Consider the following 19,179-nt stretch of genomic DNA (forward strand, 5'->3'; position numbering starts at 1 on the left):
GAGCTGTGCCCCAAAAAAGACTTACAGCCCTTCTGGTGTTCGGCGAAACGCGATTCGGATGAAGCAGCAATCGAAATATTGTCCCAAGAGGTGCACACAACAGCATGCAAAATACAAAATTGACCTTAAAGGGAAAAACAAAGTCTAAATGTGAATCAGTAAAGCTAACGTAATATGAAAAGAAGAACTCGAATCTCAGGAAAACTTGCCTGATCTAGTGGGAAGTTTGTTGCACTAGAAATTCTCTGGAGAAATTCTCCGAGAATCGACATCGTGTAATATGGGAGTGACTTCGCTATACGTTCTGTACCAAGGCTATCGTATGTTTTATTTTTGTAAAATGATTGGAGTAGTTCCAGGCCTCCGCTCCAACGCCCTTGAATGAACTTCACTTAGTGAGTGGTTCTAGAAACTGCAATGACATGTGAAACCAACACCTTTTGTTTGCATTTACTTGAATTTCTGTAGTGTCTATTATCTACGTTGGCCCACAACTGTCACGGCAAAGGAAATAACTTCGCCGCAAAAGAAAACGACTCACGGCAAAGGAAGAACCTTTCGGCTAAAAGAAAAAGACTCACGAATAACCTCAAAGAATAACCTCACGGCAAAAGAAATAATAATGTCCTCACGGCGTAAAAGAGAGCCGTGGGGGCTGGGAGGTTTTTTCTTTCGCCGTGAGTCTTGTTCTTTTTGCTGTGAGTTTGTGAAATGGAATATTACCGGAATTTCACTTTATTTAGTTAACATGACATCCTGTCACGAGAGACTTGCGGAAGATGTAATCAGTACTCGAGACTTTCACGTGCATGGCTCTGTGCATCATAGGTGGGTTAAAGCTCTCACAATAAGCCTCCATAAAATTTAAGTTTCACAGTGGGCGAAATATAAAGACTTTTTCGAAATTGTATATATGGGAATTAATGTTCGCGCCCGCAACCTAAAAATCTGAACCAGTTTTGAATAAAATCTAAACAAATTTACCTCTCCTAAAAGGTTGTTCCTTGGGATCGTGTGAGTTTCTTGGGCTGATTTAGGCCGGTTAGCTCATTTTCAGTTCATCGGTCAGTTTTGCCATCTATGTAAGTTTCGGTTGAGGGTGCGTTTATTCCCATACAAATCATTATATTTTGTCCGTTTGTCAAGGCAGACATATTTGCATATCTGCAAAGGCTCATTGTGCAAGCTTAAGAAAGATAAAGAAGTTTGCTTAAGTTTATGGTATCTCTGGTGATCTCTAGTATTTTGTGACTGGGTAAACGATGCCATGAAACATTAATATCGAAAGAAAACTCGTTTAGAAAAAAAAAGGAAAAAAGAAAAACACACGTTTACATCCCATACTCATGTAAAATATTCCTAGCGGGGAATTTCAAACTTCGCCAAATTTTCGGAATATGTTTATCAGTTTAATTCAAATACTGTAGATCATCGATATGCACATTTAACTTAAATATTTACATATATGCATAATATAAAGCCAGAGTTCTATTCAAAATGTCTGATTTCCCTTAGAAAATAAAGATCAGTTCAATTTTCATTTTTAACCAGGGGTCGAAAAGAATCATGGTATCGAGTTATTCCCAAACCAAATATCCTTGAAAGCACTCAGTTAAGATCTATGACAGTATCTGAGCAACTACACACCAGCCCCTCCCCTAACCTAACATTTTTCCCAACTTGTTATCAGTTGACTGCTGTTGGGTAGGGGAGGGGTAGGTGCGTAGATGCTTAGATACTGATATTTGCGTCTCCTTCTAAGCTTGACGTGTGCCGTCTCGGCTAGAAAAGTAATTTCTTCCATTTTGTGTAAACGTAGTTAATTTGAATTCATTTTATATACATATTTCATTTGGAAACAGTTATTTCTAAAAATCTCCCCGGTCCTAGTTTCGTAGCAAGTTCATTATAAAGTATTGTTATTGGTTAGAGAGCTTATTTTATATGAGCAGATTGGATTAATTTTCGACTGACAGTCTTAATCTTGAAACCCTAACAGTGACCAGCATCCTTTTTCTCTTTACTGTGATACTCCTGAACCGTTCATTAAGGTCATGAGAATAAAGGAAATGATAGCCAACTTAAGAAGCTTTGATTATTCACAAAATTCTCCTTATAAGCCCCAAAGGAAATATATAGGAATAGTATGGAGAAAATAGACACTGATGTTAGGGTGTAAAGGATTAACGCCGACAATTTGCCCACACAGCATGGTAACGCCAGTCAAAAGACCAACAAGTACGTGGTGTTAGCAGCGGGAGATGAGTTCATTTCTAACGTAACTACACATTTAACAACAGTTGTTTTTGACGTCTTCTGTTAAAGATAAGTTTCGAACTTCGTTGAAAGACAGCTTCTAGCTGATGGTTGAAGAATACATTTTTTTTTCTCTTTGGCTAGACTTGTCATGCAGTCTTCCAATTTAGTAGTGTTTGACCGTCATACTCGGACCAGATTTCAACGCTCGCTTTCTTCTTTTAAATGGCGACCCAGAGAAGCTGTTATACATCTTCATTTGCAACCTGAGGATTAAAAAAGCTCATTTCACTGGAATTTAGAGAATATCAAACTCAGGATCACGATCGGCAGAATCGTTAATGATAACGACAATAATAATGATATGGATAACAATGATTACGATACGATTATGACATTAATGATGATGATGATGATGATGATTTAATAATGATAATAATAATAATTGGAGAAAATCTCTTTCATTTTGAAATTTCAAATTACATGCTTACTTATTACCTAAACTTATAATGATGATGATAATAAGTGTTGATGCGAACGATGGTAATAACGATGATGAAAATGATTAGAAAATCTGTTATGGGAAAGAATTTAGTGCATATGTGCCAGAATTATGTAAACAAATACGAGAAAGCAAATGCCGCCGAAAATCTTACCCACAAGTTTTCGGATCACTAGAGGGGAAAACTGGTTCCTTCTTCAATATCTTAGCGATACAATTCCTTAAAGTGAGATAGCAAAAGTTTTTGTAAGCGATTCCATTCTTGCCACAAATTGGGGTGTCAAACAGTCCTTCATCACTTTTAGGACACGGCTGACAACCAGGAGGCGCTGAAACAACAAGGAACAAAAAATTAGATTTGTTACACCGTCTTGTCTTTGAACGCCATCGCAATCTCTGAGTTCAAAAGTGCTTAGTCGCACGTACACCGTTTTTTTGAAATATCACACAACGCCTCCCCCCTCCCTACCGTCCCCTACTCTCGGCTGCGACTCCCGAAAAAATGGGAGAGGATTTGCTTGACATTCAATAAACGGTACCGCGCCCAAGAGGAGAAGAAGAATGAAATCTTCAAATTATTATTGATGAGTTGCTCTCGTATATGACTCAAATTTTTTAATGTTCGGCCACAGTAATGTGACAGCGCTTTTACTTCGTCATGCTTTGGAAGATTCGTATAAACCGTCTTTTCAGCTGAAAGTGATTGAAGATTGCATTCAGTTTTCGATTTGCATTTTGACAACACCAAATCGCGAACGAAACCATGGGGAACACTTCCGGAATGGAATCAGAATTATCAAACAACTTGTTTCTCGTCTAACAACAGCCCACTGTGCTTGACTTTGTCATCCACGCTCATATTAGTTTACTTATTGTATTTATAATTTTTAATAAGTATGAAACAGCTACAATAACAGAAAAATCATGGAGAAATAAATAACTAAAACCCAGGCCTGCAGGACGTCGACATCATGTTCAGCGGGGTCCCTCCCTTGGAGAAGACGAGAAGAGCTACTATAAAAAATTGTATCTCTAGATTTTTTATCGTCGACTCTGACGCTTTTTTTTTTTATTATCTTTTAAAATGCAGTCCGTGAGTCCTAACTTGAGAACAACTTCTTTTTCTTTCAAAGTTAAAGCTTTGAAAAATATTTTACAAACCATTTCTTCTTTCGCCGAACTGGCAAAGTGTAAACCAACGTGAACTGAACTTGACGATTGCGTGAGACTTCTCAGTCAGTTTTAACCGTTAAGGAATTTTTTTGGATGACTCGGTAAGACACAGGTTTTTTTGTTTAACAAGCTAATGGTACCCCCAAGGTATCGACATAATAAATTATTAGAAATCACAGCCATCGTTTTCGACAGACCGTCGACAACATGGGGTGAGCGAACGGCGTAAACCCCAAATAATATTCAAAATCAAACTGAATTTTGTCTTGTAAAAGCTCCTATATTCAAGCAAATTTTTAACACGATTTTTTCATAACCAAACTAGTACAGGAATGGTCAGAAGCAAATTCAAAATTTGCAGTTTAGAAGAAAAACTAGGCCATTGATTCGAGTCGAAATTTTGAAGTCAGAGTTTAAAATTTGTCCGCTGTTGACAGATTCCCCATTGAGATACAAGCTTATTGATGAAGTCACTTCTCTGTGTCACTTTCTATTTTCTAGAAATTAATGTCTTTTTACGTTTTTTTAGGCCCTGAAAAGCGAAAACAAGAAATGATTACTAACCTTTTTCTCCCCAGAAAGTGTCGTGTCTTACTGTCCAAGTTCCACGTACGACCAGAACGATTATAAGGGCCACAACCCATACAAAGTGTCTTGCTTTTCTCATATCAACTCATTTGTTCCACAGCTGAATGAAAGACGAGTTAAAAAAAGGCAAGAGTGCTTTTTTGAATGAGAAATCGCCCTTAGAACGGGAGATTATTGTTAATTCAGGCTTCGTAATTCCATGCAACTTAAGATAAGCATGCGCGTTTTGAAAGATGATGAATTTTTAAAGAAACGTGTCTCTATTACCAGACTGCCTGCATGTATCGTCAACAGTTTGACAATAACTTGTTTAGGCAACAATGGCAAGATTTACCGATAACAAAACATCTTGCAGACAACAGTTGCCTTACAGATTGAAATGAATCCGTAAACCTAGAAATAATCAGGAACTTGGACAATTCAATAATTTGCTGTTGAGAAAATTTATATCATGTTTTGGTCTGTCCCTTTTCCCTCTCACAATTTCGTTTATGGAAACATGTTCTTGGCCTGCAGAACAGACATAATTTTTTTGCGTTTTTCATTCTATCGGAAGCCAGCGCGAGACGAGTGGGAAGTGCGAGTCCGCGCGAGGGGAGGAGCGCAAAAACGAAAAAAACCGAAAGACGGAAATTTGCTCTCCTCCCCTCGCGCGTAACTTGCACCCGCCTTAAATTTGCCTTCGTTCACCCAAAAACGTAAAAAAGTTATAACGTAACAAGCAGTCGTTCTTTCCTCACGGTCGGGGCAGGTTTGGGAAAACATCGGATGAAGTGTGAAAACGCAATTAAAGTTTTGACAGATTAATTCAAAACAGTCCTCGCCCTGTGAATATCAGTGTCGCATCATTCGTAGTAGTGAACAAAGACACATGCAGCTTAATAGTTATATAGTACGGTGGTACTATAGTCAAGTGACTGCATCAACGTTACGGGGATAAACAAACGGTTCTTACTCAGGGCACATCAGTTTTGGTGTAGTTAGCGAATTCAAGTTTCAATTCAAATCTTGATCAACAAACTGTTTCATAGCAACGTAAATTAACAAGATGATCTGGTTGTAAAACACGCTAATGCTTCTTTTGGAAACACTGTCGGCCGATAATCTTAAGACATCACAGGGAAGGAGAAAAAGAAATTCTTGGTCCCAAGCCGGAAATTTTTTGGGAGGAGCTCATGACCAAAACCAGTTAATATTCTCTTCCTGCAACATCACATGAATAAATATCACCCGGTGAACAGTTTACGTGAATATATGACAACATCAAGGGTGTGGTGCTAGGTAGAATATTTGAATTGTCCACCTCCGGGTAGATATCATTATTTATCAGCCCCATAAAGACCGTAAAAAGGCTGCGTGTTGACTCTAGTGTCGAAATGAAATACTCTTACACCTGGCTGGTTTTGCTGCCCATTTTGTTTGGTTTTGCAGGTGGGAGACCTGTGTCACCTGGTACGTACAGTCTATTCTCACTTATTCTAAGGTTGTTTCATGGTAGCGAGCTGTTCCTCTGTTCAGTTTAAAATTAATTCTTAGTTTTGATTCAGATGTCGTGCTTCTGCTGTACTTTTGTCGAAATTAATTCCTGATTTGAGTTGGGCACTTGAAAACAAAGCTGTGTGCTTATATGCTCGCTTGTTTGTGGTTTCTAAACGTAAAAGTTGGAGATGTAAAGCTACGCAAAAAAGCGAGAAAAAAACCACTAACCTCTTACCAACCGAGCACAGGGGCTGTGCTGAGGAATATTGGCCTGAGGTCAGGCCAAAATTCCCCAGTATCGCCCGAGCAAACGAGGTTAGTAAGTATTTTGTGAAATTGCTCTTGAACATACTTAAATGTTTTAAATTTGCCGTATTTTGCGAACGAAAAGACACGCCTTATGGCCATTTCCGTGGAAAAGGTCCGTATGGCAAAATCTCGGCAAAGGAGGAACCCGTCAGAACGTTCGAATAAATCCTCAATACTACCTTGCCATAAGATAAAAGAAGGTACTATTGTTTGACGTGGAGATAATTGCAGTAATCAGAAAAAATTCACAGATGTGACCCTTGCCCTGAAAACATGTCAAACATTTCAAGCAAATAAAAGATTAAGATAATGGACGAATCGAAAATCAGAAAACACCGAGAGCGGGTAAATAAAAACTTAAAATAAAACCTAAACTTTTAACACCATAACATGAATATTTAAATCCTTTACACTGTTAACCGTACATTTACCATGGTACTGACAAGGAGAATGTGTTTGGTGATCAAAAGCTCCTTGAATCGGTGATCATTTCGTTTATTCTCCTGGCCTCAGTGTTTAATTAAATTGTCAAACTTTAACTAGAAACCAGTTACTCTTGGCGGATAAAAGGGTAATTTGAAATGCGCAAAACGACTAATTTGATTCTGTTCTTTCTTATTTCAGACTGTGGAATTCAGTGTGTCGGTTCTCTACCTCAGTGTAATCTTCCAGGACTATTTGGTTTCCCAAAATGCGCCATGCAGCTTGACAAGTGTAAGTTCAGCAAGCCGCGCCCATTCAGACCAGGGGTGATTTTGCTTGGTGAACCTGAGTGTTATTAGAGAAATTCTTCGATTGGATGTGGAGAGGTATCTGCATATCGAGCACCAGTCAGAGTGAAGAGAGATATTGCTGCATCATGCTAATGTGTCATGTTAGTGTGTCACGCGAGTGAGTCACGCTTCCTGTCAGTTTAAATCACACCGCCAGGTATCCGTGACTGGAAGACGAGCACGGTCTACCAAGTTCCGGGGAGAGCAACATCTAACTTCTGGCTGCCGATTTTTTTTGTCGCCCGTATTAAGGAAGGCTACGAAAATTAAGATTGACCTTTCCTAAACCAGTTTCTTCAACTCCCATGACTGACCAAGACATAATTTCTCCTACAATGTCAATACAAAACCAGGCAGAAAAAGGTTTAGAATAACGAAAAGTATCAGTTAGAAGATATTTAGTTGATCAAGAGATAATACTTTCTCGGTTTGATCCAATACCAAATTCTCTGAGCTACCATCGCAAGAATTATATTGTAAACAGTAAGAATTATTTGCCTCATATGTTGTGTGGCAAACCTAAAAGATGATTGAACTTGGGGCAGAATTCATCGAATAAATTACTACCTCGACCTACATTTTAATTTATGCTTGCAAATTTTATTAATCTCTTTAAAATTTACGGATATTTGACTGAACGATTCAAAAGTTTGATCTTATTTACGGAATTTCAGCATTGGTCTCCATTAAAGCTGTTGTTCGGTCGTGTAAAGAAAGCGTTGCGTTACAATATCTAGTAACAGTTGTGTCAACAAATTCCAACGTTACCTAAGGTTTGCTTTACACAACTTAACGAATCTTCCCAAAAAGCCTTATTATCCCTTTTAAGAAACAATCAGAAACAATCAGAAACTTTCTGATATTTTATATTTCTTCCATTTCTATAGCTTTTTTAAAGCGCACAAACAGTTTGTCAATACGTACTTGATCCATAGCAACCGTTACGCTGAATGAACATGAGTAAACATTGTGTCACGCCTTGCCTTGTACTTGTCCTAGTTGGATTCGAATCGAGCTATAAAGATAATACTCTGTCGGCTTACGGTCACGGTAAAGGTTAAATGAACACACCCGTCATCATGACAGTTCGCCTAAGATCGGTTAGTGATAGGTAAATAATGATAAACCCCAAGCTAACACTTATGCACGCGCCGTCACACCTCGTAATTATTCACGTCATCACTGAAATGCCATTTTGACGAAATAAATCAAGCCGACGTACTGTCCATAATGATTAACAGAGTTTCGATAAACATGTACATGTAAACCGCAATACTCTGAAGGAACACTTCAAAGTCCACTTTGGAGCCTGGACCCGATTTCTGTTTTGTCGTGAAATCAATTTTCTTGAGCATTGTACCTTGAGTCTCGGTGACAAATACGATTATGTTCGGGATCAATAATTTTCTTCTGGAGTTGTCTCGCAGGACGAAGTTTTCGATTGACAAGGTACAGCAAAGCATTCAGAACATGCATGTCCAAGATTATGTTGTTAGGCGAGGTTTCTGCTAGATGTGTATGAAGTCATAGGTCAAATTATTTCTGAAGTGACAAAAAAAAAAACAAAACAAAGAACTTCCAAGCATTCGCCGATCTAGGGCACGTTAATTTAGGGATACCGTTGATATCGACGATGGCTTAAAACATTAATTGACCTATGCCGTAGTTTAAGGTCACGAAACATTTTGATCCAATATGCCACTGAAGGTTAAAAAAAAAACAACTTCTGCTGGTTTAACAGTGAAAATCGCCAACAACCAGCCGCCATAATATACGAATCTTTATGTTTCTTTCTTCTCAGATTAATTTCGTGTTTTGTATGTTGCTATGCCTTCCTCTTGGTGTGCTGTTCCGGATTGTTTTCCACCCTAGACGTGTTTCTGCAAGCGCACGGCGACTTTTAGGACTTGTCTGGGGTTTGGCACTATCGTGGTTTTGTTTCAGCTGGTAAGAATCCCACCATCAATACAAACCCTGCTGCTCACTTGCTCACATTCAAATTTCAAGTCACGCCACAATGTTTATTTTACAAAAATGATCAGCTCGTGCGATCTCATCTTGCACATTTTACAAGACTTTTCTTCTTTTGCTTCGTCTTTACCATAATTTCTTTTGAAAAAATAAAAATTTAATCGGGTATCAGTTGGTAAGAAGGAAAATGATAATGATGTAATTTATGCATAGTTGACGAACATGCACACATTTGAATAATTGTTAACATTTCTCAATAACAGGTTTTGCTTGCGATATCATTTATTAGCTGTTGATGAAATTCTTTCATTTACTTGATTACAAAAAACCCAATGATTATATTTTAATGTCAACAATAGCATAGCGATGCAGTGTGGTTAAAATTGAAACGAATAACGTTTTAAAAACCAAAAGTTTGATGATGTAATAGAACATGCTACGAAAATTAATGCTGTAAATACGACAGAGATATTGTTATAACATTGCATTTTAACTTGTTATTTGGACAGTTGGTAAGACCTGTCAATGAAACCGCTCTCCTATTAGCATTTCTCGCCTTATGAGAAAAGCTTTTCAAATAAAGCAGTTAGATAATAGGGTGACTTCGTGCAACTCGTTTCTTATATGCTAATGAGACGTGGACAGGTATTACTACTAGTAACTAGTGTAGCTAAATGTCGTGGGTCGTGCGTAGAGGTCGTGGGTTGTGGTGCGGGTCGAGGTTAAATTTCGTGGGTAAAAATTAAAAAAAAAAAGAAGAAAGAAGAAAGAGAGATAGAGAGAACACAGAATTACAGCCAAGATCAGACTCGTGTTTATGAAATATTTCAAAAACTCAGTAATAATTCATAAGCCCATTAACCTATCAAATGGTAGATAATACATCACGTGCAGTGACTTTATATCGATAAACCTCATCCTTATTAGTATGCGGTGTTTTATCAGATAAAAAGACACTGCACGTGACTTATGAATATTAATTAATTATCAACACAGAAACCGACACAACAAATGGTGGAAACATATTTAATGTTCTTTCAACAAATTTCACACAGTAAATTTACTTTTGCACCAAATTAATAGTACAGTTGTGGAATACACATCTGGAAAAATTCTCTATTCCATCAGTACAGTAATCTGGTAAAGGCATATTAGACAATACATCATCTGAAACTTCGAATTCAAGATCATGTTTTTCTCGTATGCTAATTTATAACGTTCACAAAAGCATAATTGTTATGAACTCTCTTGACACACGCTTTTCCAAGAATGTTTTTGAAGCCGTTCAAAAAACTCGCAGCACGTGTTTTATCGGGTCAAAAACCACTCGGCTACGCCTCATGGTTTTAAACCCGATAAAACACTCCTGCTCGTTTTTTAAACATTACTTAACAAATAGATTCCAAGTTTATATTGTTAATATCAGTAATAAATCACAGATGACGTCAAGATGTGGTAAGAACAAAAACGTCACTGATATTCTTACCACATTTTGACGCCCTCTGTGATCTATTACTGAACAGACGCACGGCAACTTGGAATCTATTTGTTTTATACAATAAAGAATTAAAATTTATGGAAAAAAGTTTTAATGATGACTTCATCTATACGTCTGTCCTCTAATAGATCATAAGTGAGAACCAATCAGAATGCGTGCATAACAGAGCTTATTTTATAATTTAAATTAATACACTGATCCCTTTCCTCAAAAGGGAGTTTTAATCCAATGTCTTATTTTGTTTACATTATTTTGTTTAACATGTAACTTCTCCCTTTGATATTCATACGTTTTCTAGCGAACGGTTTATGAGAATATTCAAACTTATCAGGCAGAAGTTTTTATCTTGATCTTACACCAAATTCTCGTAACTAATTTACAAGGAATATGTATTAGCTAGAGGAGAGAATTAACAATCAGATTGCCAGTGGGAATGTAGAGGTCTGCAAGGCGAGTACAGGAGGTTCAGCACTGATAATGTTTTTAGTGCCAGCTCCCTCGCAATCTTCTCCCTCCTGACTCGTCTCCAATCTTCCTGCCAGCGGAGAAATGCACGTCCTGCAGCGCTTTTAATGAAGGCCTGCTCGAAGTCTAGGAATGATGCGATCATTGATGAATTGTAAAACAGTTGGACGTGATACATCAAGGGATATGACCCATCCTCCTTTGTCCCGTTACGATCTTTGCCTGTCAGTAATGGAGGTTTTTCTTATGGTCCAATCTGCAGGGAAATTTTAATCCTTATCGGACTGAGCGCTGTGTGTTACATGTTTACCTCGCTTGCAAATCCTGCGGTAGTTCACAGGTATGTCCCGTCTACTTCCAGTCGAACCAATGCGAAGATGTTAGCAATAGGCCATTTTACAGTTATGTACTTAGTTGCCAGGCCTTTGATTTGGAGTGAGGCTGAAGGTGACCTTGTTATGATAGAGACCTGTATCTAGTTAGCATGATAACAAAGTAATTTACATTTGAAAAGCAGCAAGGTTTGTATCATCACAAGGTCACCCTTAGCCTCATTCCTGTTCAAAGGCTTGGCAACCAAGCACACAACTGTAAAATGGACTATTGACATTTAGTCTCGTGTTAACTTATTTTTGTTTCCTTTTACAAATTTCTATGAACGTTTCAAGTTTTCCCATATGTATTTCCGAGACTGCCGTCGTTTTTAATGTTTAACTGTGAAATTCTACAAGGCGCGCAGCAGGTCAAAATTAATACTCTCGCGCATGCCCAACGGTTGACCGATTACGGACCTAGGTTCGATTACCGAGCACTATTCGGGAAAAGAGCCCGCGCTCCTCCCCCTAAGAAAGAGAACAAAGACAGAAACGAGAAAACGGCGAAAATCAAGTTTATTACGCACCTTAGGGCATCGGGGTCCTTAGTCAGGGGGCTCATGAGGTAATTGTCACTCGGAGCAGAGGAGGGAGAGGGGGTGGGGTGAAGTGACCAAAGACTGTCTCGCTCTGACTGGCATTTGATGACAAGTCAGACTGGTTTATTTTTTAAATTAAAATCGTCATTATCGTTTTAATTATCTTTATCTTTTTTCTTATTTTCATTTGTGTCAGATTTGTATTTATCGCTGCAATGGGGACGTTGTCTGTGGCCCATATTTATAGACAAGCAACAAACTACGGAGAACACGCTGTAGATTTCTCTGGGTGAGTGTATCTATCCTAATATGACCAACTTTCCTAACAGGCACCGAAATGGTGATAAAAAATGCAAACTAAGCCGCATCGCGTGAAAACTGTGCATATTAAAATCAAATATATCTCTTTATGTTTAGTTTTTATCGCAGCCATTGTTTGGTCTCGTTCAACTTACAATCCTCCCGCCTGCCATGTAACACAATCGCGCTCACCGTAAGAAAGAACGTCTGATCGTAGGTAAGGTCTTGTCACGCAACGCAACTGATGAGAGCGCGCGTGAGAGGACTACTTTCTGGGCACCCATCTTTGTTTGAGAAAACATCTTTTATTATCCAAGCGCCTATCGATATTGGGGCTTATTAGGCGATTGATTACTTGATCTGAAGGCCACTCGCGCGAGAAGGGCAGCCTGGTGACGAGTTTTGCACTGACTTATCTTTGGTTGCTTTTAGCCCACTGATGTTGATCGTTCAGAAAGTTACTTACATAGCATTCAATCTACACGATGGTAAGTTGATAACAGATGATTTATGTCTTTGTTAAAGCAAGGGTTTTAGTTCTGGTAGAGATAACTTCTAATAAAGCCGTAAGCCATCGAACTCTGTGTAGTGTGACCTTCAAGAATGTTCTAGAAGTAGCTGTGTCATGCTGAGTCATCCTTGAATCAATATGTAAATAGAATCTGTTGTAATGTTACGGAACGTTCTAGATCCTCAACCGTACCTATAGAAGCCGAGCTTGTAACTAGATGTAGAGAGTAGTTTAGTTGCTGGTATAGCCCGACAGATATCAATAAAGGTGTATGCTGCAGAATACAAGACGTCCACACTTCACTATGCCCGGAGAATTAACACGCCCTTACGTTTTTGTCACAGTATTGCATTAGGCTCGATTACCAGGCCACTTTTCGGGAAATACGCCTGCATTTCCCCCTCGGGAGGATCGAATGATCGGAGCCGAGAAAACGGCAGAAATGCTAACGACCATTTTTGGGGGGGAAACGAGTCTTGGCGTCTCTCTTCCCTCCCGCTTCCCAGGGGAGGAGAGGGTTCTCTCCATCATCTCTTCCCCCCCCCATCCTTTGCCGATATCGGATTGAAAAGCCTCTTATCGCATTGTTGTTACTATGGAGAATGCGGGGGGGGGGGGGGAGGAGCCGCTAGAATGTGATCCCCTCTTCTTTGCCAATGGATATTCCGTGTTGTCGCTATTCTTAACCATCCTTTGCTTTGTCAACAGGAATTGCGAGAGAGGAGAGCGATCTAACAGATGAGCAAAGAAAGGAAAAACTCAAGTAAGACTTTTAGTCTTCCATTGTTTTTTTTTTCCCTGAAAACTCAGTTGACTCATTTAAGGCGCAGTTTCTAATCCGTGTATGTAAACCAAACCTTGAGAAATCACAACCAATCAGAATTAAGAAAAAGTGTTGCAATGAGAGAATGAGATTCCAAAGTAAACTGCAAAAATGTTTGAAAACGAGAGTAACCAGAAAGCAATTGGACAGGATAAAGTGTCAAGTTTCCTTAACCAGTTACCTAGTAAAGTGAATCAAAACGAACACAGTCCTGTTTAATAATGCTTTCGACACTTGATGGAACATTAGTATAGGTTATAACATGATTCTGACCACACTCACTCATTTTCAATGTGAAAAGTTTATTTAGGATGAGCCAGTCTTATAGTCTTGTAGTCTTATAGTCTTGTAGTCTTGTAGTCTTGTAGTCTTGTAGTCTTGTAGTCTTGTAGTCTTGTAGTCTTGTAGTCTTGTAGTCTTGTAGTCTTGTAGTCTTGTAGTCTTGTAGTCTTGTAGTCTTGTAGTCTTGTAGTCTTGTAGTCTTGTAGTCTTGTAGTCTTGTAGTCTTGTAGTCTTGTAGTCTTGTAGTCTTGTAGTCTTGTAGTCTTGTAGTGATGTACATGAAATAGTATCACAGAGAGTCGAGATAGTCAAAATTTTGAAAGCGCGCACGCGCTATTTATAATTGCACGCGTGTTACAACTTTGCACTCGTGTTGCACGAGAATGCACTCGTTTTCAGCCAATCAGAAGCGCGTAATTTTTTCATGTACATATTACTCCGGCAGCATGTGTACTGTATCCAGGCCTTCCACGACTTAGCGTTGAGATAGTAAATTGGCGCTGGATAAAAAGTCATATCGCAAATCCAGTTCTGCAATATTTCATTTACAACATCTCATTTATTCGTTATACATTTATGAAGACTTTCTCTGAGAACAAGGGGATTAGTACTGAGAAATCATAGACTTACTCAGAAGTCACATTAGCTGAATTTTTCCCTCTCACTGTTACTCGTTTTCATTTCTAGTAAAACTCGGTGGTTTTTTTTTTACTTTAGAAAAGTCCCGTCTCTGTTGGAATACTTCAGCTACCTGTTCCATTACAGCACAATTCTTGCAGGACCAGTCTGCACGTTCAAGGAATTTAACGATTTTATCGATGGCTCAGATATTAGACCTAAGGTATTATATTGTAAACACTTAAAAAAAATTAAATATTCTTTGCCTCACTGATCAAAGGCAAAAGACGAAGCAACAAAATTACAAAAGCGCAAGAAAAAGTCAATCATTTCAAATGCGCGGACGAACTTGTAGATTTTGACATAACCGTAGAATCACACTCAGTTTGTTTCTTTTTCCTTTAATTTTAGAAGCCTGGCGAAAAAGAACCTTCACCTTTGGTAAGATATTTTTGTCGTTGTCATTTAAAAATTTCACATGACTTGAAGCACGCGCATTTATTCCTTTGTGTGTTTCTTGTCACTCTGCTTCAGATGGATGTTTTAAAGAAAATGTTGTCTGGTTTCTTGTGTGTGGTTATTTTATTCCTGACTGGGGGACATTATCCGATATCTAAAAATGCAGGTAAGGTGGTTAGTTTGTAGGATGGTCAGATGTTCAATCCTTATGGGCATATGTGAGTCAGTGTACTTTTTCAGTTTAGGTCGGTCATCGAGTCGGTAGGCTGGCTATTTGGTCAGTTAATGGGTCATGCGGTAGGGCAGCCAGTCAGTACAGTCATTCAATCCATCAACTAGTCAGGTAGTAATTCAGTCAGTTTGTCTGTCAGTCAGTCAGTCAATCATTGAGTCTTTCAGTCATTAAGTCAGACAGTTAGTCCGTCCGTCAGTCAGTCAGCCATTCATTCATTCATTCAGTCAGTCAGTTTGTCTGTCAGTTAATCAGTTAGTCAGTCAGTCAGACATTCAGTCCCTCCGTCTTTCAGACAGTTAGTCCGTCCGTCAGTCAGTCAGTAAGTTAGTGAGTCAGAAAGTTATTCAGTCAGTAAATCAGTCAGTCCGTCAATCAATCTGTCAGTCAGTAAGTTTGTGAGTCAGTCAGTCAATAAGTCAGTCTGTTGGTCAGTCACCTAGTCAGTCAGTCAGCCAGTCAATCAGTTAGTCAGTCAGTAAGGTAGCCACTCAATCAATCAGCTGGTCAGTCAGTCTCCAGTCAGTCATTCAGTCAGACAGTCAGTTAGCGCAACGAGCTATGTACTATTTCAATTTATAGCTACTGTAAAAAATCTTTTGTCTTTAAAATTTGAATCATCAGATCCCAAGTTTATAGCATCTGAACCATTCTACTGGAGAGTAATATACGGCTGGATTAGTGGCACGGTTGCTAAGCTGAGATACTACTTTGCCTTTAAAGTGGGTAAGTGATCGACTTTACCTTTACCAGTCTTCACTGTCACATCTTGTTTTCTCCCTTTCATCCCCTTTTCTCTTTCTTTCAGTTCCTCCCCTCCATTCATTGTTCATCTCTGTCGTCCTTGTCTTTTTCCTGGCTTCTTTACTTGTCAATGCGTGGTGCAAAAACAGAAATTTTAGAGTCTGATTATTAGTGATTTCCTGTTGAATATTTCAGCGGAGGCCGTGAATAACATGGGAGGTCTGGGTTTTAATGGTTACGACGAAAATGGAAAAGCCAAATGGAATCGAATCACTAATGCTAATATTCTTAAGATCGAGGTACGATGTTTCTTTTTTTTGGTAAACTGAGAGTACTTAGTTAGTTTAATACAGCTGACGTGATTAAACTGAAATATACTTTAGTCAAAATAAGTAAAGTTAGCGATCAAGCTTAATGGCTCATTTGACCGGAGACACGAGAATGTTGCCACTCCCCCCCCCGAAGGGATGCCGGTTTTCCCCCCCCCCCCCCCCCCCCCTTCGGGCCCTCTTGAAATTTCGCCAGCTTCTTCCCAGAACAATAGAAATGAGCCGGCCTGGGTCTTGAACCCAGACTACTCCTAAAGAAGTCCGGCGCACTCGTCGTGAAGCCACCACCTCCCGACAAGCGAATTTCTAAATCTGCCGTTTTGATTCTCTTTTAGTTCGCCACAAGTATGAAAATGATGATGGACAACTGGAATATTTCCTCTGCACTCTGGCTGAGAAGGTTAGACATTTTACGCAATTTTGTTCCACAGAATGGTTTACTTGAAGTTGACTGCACTTAGGGGTACTAGATAGAGGAGTGTGCAAAAATTCAGGGTCCCCTCCCACGATACATAAGTTAGGCACCACTGCAAACTAAACTAAGAAACCACAAGTTGGTTGTTACGTGTTTTAAACACCGGGAATTCATTTAATGTTTAGCATTTCTGATGCGGAGTTTATTGAACGTCGCTTATTCGAGAGCGGGACGTTTATCTTAAATCACTAATAACAATTACCCGGTAAATCACTTGAAAATATTATGGAAAACTTTGTTTAAAGCTATTACTTTCCAAGGATTGTGTAGATTACTGAGAGGTGAATTACTTGTTATCGTATTTCTTTATGATATTCGAATTCAAGTTCTTTTCATCTAGTTGCGTGCAGTTTTTATTCGAGGGCGGCGTTTATTGGTGAAGAACCGGTCATTCTGGTCATTATTTGGCGCCAGACGGGGTCGGAGAATTTTGGCAGTGTTACAAAAAATGTACCTGATCGCCCTATTATGTACTGTAGTTTCTCATGATTTCCTCCTTCCCCCCCCCCCCCTTCATTGGCATACAAATTTCTAAAACCATGTGATCCCGCAAAATCCTCTGACCGACCCCCCTCCGGCGATAAATTTTGACAGGTCCCTAATTGGCTCCTATCTGCTGCGTTTAATTAAGTCTACATTATTTCCTAAAAACTCTTTGTGAGATATCTTAACTGATAACACTGGAAAAAAAAACCGAAGAGGATTTTTCTCACAATAATCAATCTTTTCAGGACAGTTTACGAACGAGTCACCCACCACAGAACACTTGCTGTTTTTATCACGTCCTCAGTCTGGCATGGGTTCTATCCGGGATACTACATGATGTTTCTGACATTTGGACTTATGCTAGAAGCGGGAAGAATGGTAACTAACGTCGCGTTAATTTAATTTGGAAAAGATCTCTAAAAAAACATGTTACATCTCTGCTTCTGGTCAATCGGTAGGAAAAAGATTAGTTAATCTTAATTTGAACAGGCATCGAAGAAGGTAAAGGATGCCTTATTATTAGTCGTGTGAATTAACCTAACAGCTTGCTTCTTCAGATCGTTTTTTTTCGATGCCCAACTCGCTTCTTTGGCTCTCTTCTTGTATGTGTTTAGGGTCGTCGTGTCATAAGGCCATATTTCCAGAAAACACGTGCTTTGACTATTATTTATGACGTGATCACATGTATTGCAACCGGCCTGTGCATGGCGGAAGGAGGTGTTCCATTTCAGCTTTTGGAACTACGCTTGAGTATCGACTACTGGAGGTAGGTATGCTGTGAAAGTAGGTTTACTGTGGGAATGGTGGTTGGGAACGAGAATACTCTGAAGGTGGGTATTCTGTAGAAACCCCAGCCTTTCAGACTTGAACGCTTTAAAAATAAGTAAATCAAAGTTTTATCCTCAAAGTAAACAAACTTTCCTTCGAAAAGAGCAATTATTCAGAGAATTTCTATCCAGGGAGACCTAATATTTTCCTTTTTCTTGTGGCTTTGGGGTGGTTTTATTCCTTTACAATTATTGAATTCAATCTTCTCTGTTCTGGGTTTCACTTAGCTGTTATATGAAAGACGAGAATAAAAGACTTGTGACAGGGCTGGCAAACGTGCAAAATTTACACAAATGTACATGCCATAAAATTTCTGGCCCAAGATTGGCTGGAATTGTTGCATAGTACTTCTTTCGTGCGGTAGACTACGGCGAGGTTCGTCGCACAAGCAAGAAAAATTCAATATAAAAAAAAAAAAAAAAAAAGATACTGGAATTTGCTTAAAGGAGAATGTTTTACACCCAGATTGAGAGTCAAAAGAGAAGCGTTCTTAAAATGTCATATCTTTCTTGTAGGTCCTTGTACTTTTATGCCCATATTTGGTGTTTGTTGCAAATCCTTGTCTGTCGGGGGGTAGGAAAGCGCATGTACACAAGACACGTGGAGACTCGACCCATGAGGCCAGAGTCTAAGGAAGAGAATAAGAACTGGATTTACAAACTGGAACACAGAGGGGCAAGCGCGGAAATAAATCAGGACAAAAAACTTAAACTCAACTGATTAAAATAAATTAGGTTTAAACCGCGGGAGAACTGAGAGTAAATATTCGTGTTCTATAAAAAAAACGGAAAATAGGAAATATGTATCTCCCCAAAACTATTTTCTTTGAAAAAATATTTCTCCTTTTCTTCTGTGAAACGTCGTCCTAATAAATGAATCGAGTTTTCTGGTCCATTTTTTTTTAATTTGAGTGGGAAACTTCACGAATGTAAAACGGGTTTCGATGAGTTGTTGAGATATCAAGTTCTGTGGACTTTCATTTCGCCCTCGGCTTGCCATCCGCTCAGATTATAGGGAATGTACTGACGGCTATGAAGGAAACGAAGGCTCTCATTTGCTGGGATGCAATCGTCTTTGAGTAGCCGCAGTAACATATCAATGGCTTGTTGAGACGGCAAGGCGAGGGAGCGTAATTGCTTGTAGAAATGAGAGCTTGACTACTGTG

The 19,179-nt window shown here is 39.0% G+C and overlaps 3 protein-coding genes and 2 long non-coding RNA genes across 6 annotated transcripts in view; 3 read left to right on the forward strand and 2 right to left on the reverse strand.

Annotated features, from left to right (window-relative positions):
- LOC131772761 (lysophospholipid acyltransferase 2) overlaps window positions 1-730 on the reverse strand; it is a 12,696-nt gene extending 11,966 nt beyond the window's left edge. Inside the window, exons 1-2 of one of the 2 annotated variants that reach the window (XM_059088714.2) lie at window positions 210-730; window positions 1-124 (exon numbers count right to left, since the gene is read on the reverse strand). The exon at window positions 1-124 is cut by the window's left edge and continues 22 nt beyond it. In XM_059088714.2, coding sequence (XP_058944697.2) covers window positions 1-124; window positions 210-272 — 187 coding nt within the window. In that variant the 5' untranslated portion in view covers window positions 273-730. Of the gene's footprint in view, window positions 125-209 lie in introns of those variants that run through there. The other variant, XM_059088715.2, reaches the window with a different exon arrangement.
- Window positions 1-2,347, forward strand: part of LOC136281003 (uncharacterized) — a 4,771-nt gene extending 2,424 nt beyond the window's left edge. Inside the window, exons 2-3 of the long non-coding RNA XR_010717516.1 lie at window positions 744-828; window positions 2,210-2,347. This is a non-coding gene — a long non-coding RNA (uncharacterized lncRNA). The remainder of the gene's footprint in view (window positions 1-743; window positions 829-2,209) is intronic.
- LOC136281002 (uncharacterized) overlaps window positions 1-7,708 on the forward strand; it is a 14,244-nt gene extending 6,536 nt beyond the window's left edge. Inside the window, exon 3 of the long non-coding RNA XR_010717515.1 lies at window positions 6,932-7,708. This is a non-coding gene — a long non-coding RNA (uncharacterized lncRNA). The remainder of the gene's footprint in view (window positions 1-6,931) is intronic.
- LOC131772780 (uncharacterized) lies at window positions 941-5,384 on the reverse strand. Its single transcript, XM_059088739.2, has 3 exons — window positions 4,496-5,384; window positions 2,913-3,087; window positions 941-2,522 (listed from the first exon to the last, which is right to left on the reverse strand). The coding sequence occupies exons 1-3, from the start codon at window positions 4,596-4,598 to the stop codon at window positions 2,423-2,425; spliced, it is 378 nt and encodes a 125-aa protein (XP_058944722.1). The 5' UTR covers window positions 4,599-5,384; the 3' UTR covers window positions 941-2,422.
- A 601-nt stretch (window positions 7,709-8,309) lies between the features above and the next one.
- LOC131772778 (lysophospholipid acyltransferase 6) lies at window positions 8,310-18,820 on the forward strand. Its single transcript, XM_059088737.2, has 15 exons — window positions 8,310-8,529; window positions 8,882-9,027; window positions 11,277-11,354; window positions 12,124-12,216; window positions 12,660-12,715; window positions 13,447-13,501; window positions 14,561-14,684; window positions 14,873-14,902; window positions 14,996-15,086; window positions 15,777-15,878; window positions 16,092-16,195; window positions 16,561-16,625; window positions 17,432-17,564; window positions 17,801-17,952; window positions 18,530-18,820. Exons 1-15 carry the CDS (start codon window positions 8,467-8,469, stop codon window positions 18,732-18,734), a joined length of 1,497 nt encoding a protein of 498 aa, XP_058944720.2. The 5' UTR covers window positions 8,310-8,466; the 3' UTR covers window positions 18,735-18,820.
- The last annotated feature ends 359 nt before the right edge of the window (window positions 18,821-19,179 follow it).

Source organism: Pocillopora verrucosa, chromosome 5 (assembly GCF_036669915.1).
Source record: "Pocillopora verrucosa isolate sample1 chromosome 5, ASM3666991v2, whole genome shotgun sequence".
Taxonomy (NCBI): domain Eukaryota; kingdom Metazoa; phylum Cnidaria; class Anthozoa; order Scleractinia; family Pocilloporidae; genus Pocillopora; species Pocillopora verrucosa.

Excerpts from the sequence above, each read along its gene's own strand:
- LOC131772778 (XM_059088737.2), top strand. The coding sequence starts at position 8,467 with ATGTTCGGGATCAATAATTTTCTTCTGGAGTTGTCTCGCAGGACGAAG. Across the intron at positions 13,502-14,560 it reads CAAAGAAAGGAAAAACTCAA|AAAAGTCCCGTCTCTGTTGG; the intron begins GTAAGACTTTTA and ends TTTTTACTTTAG. Across the intron at positions 17,953-18,529 it reads TTGAGTATCGACTACTGGAG|GTCCTTGTACTTTTATGCCC; the intron begins GTAGGTATGCTG and ends TCTTTCTTGTAG.
- LOC131772780 (XM_059088739.2), bottom strand. The coding sequence starts at position 4,598 with ATGAGAAAAGCAAGACACTTTGTATGGGTTGTGGCCCTTATAATCGTT. Across the intron at positions 3,088-4,495 it reads CACTTTCTGGGGAGAAAAAG|CGCCTCCTGGTTGTCAGCCG; the intron begins GTTAGTAATCAT and ends TTGTTGTTTCAG. Across the intron at positions 2,523-2,912 it reads AGTGATCCGAAAACTTGTGG|GTTGCAAATGAAGATGTATA; the intron begins GTAAGATTTTCG and ends TTTAATCCTCAG.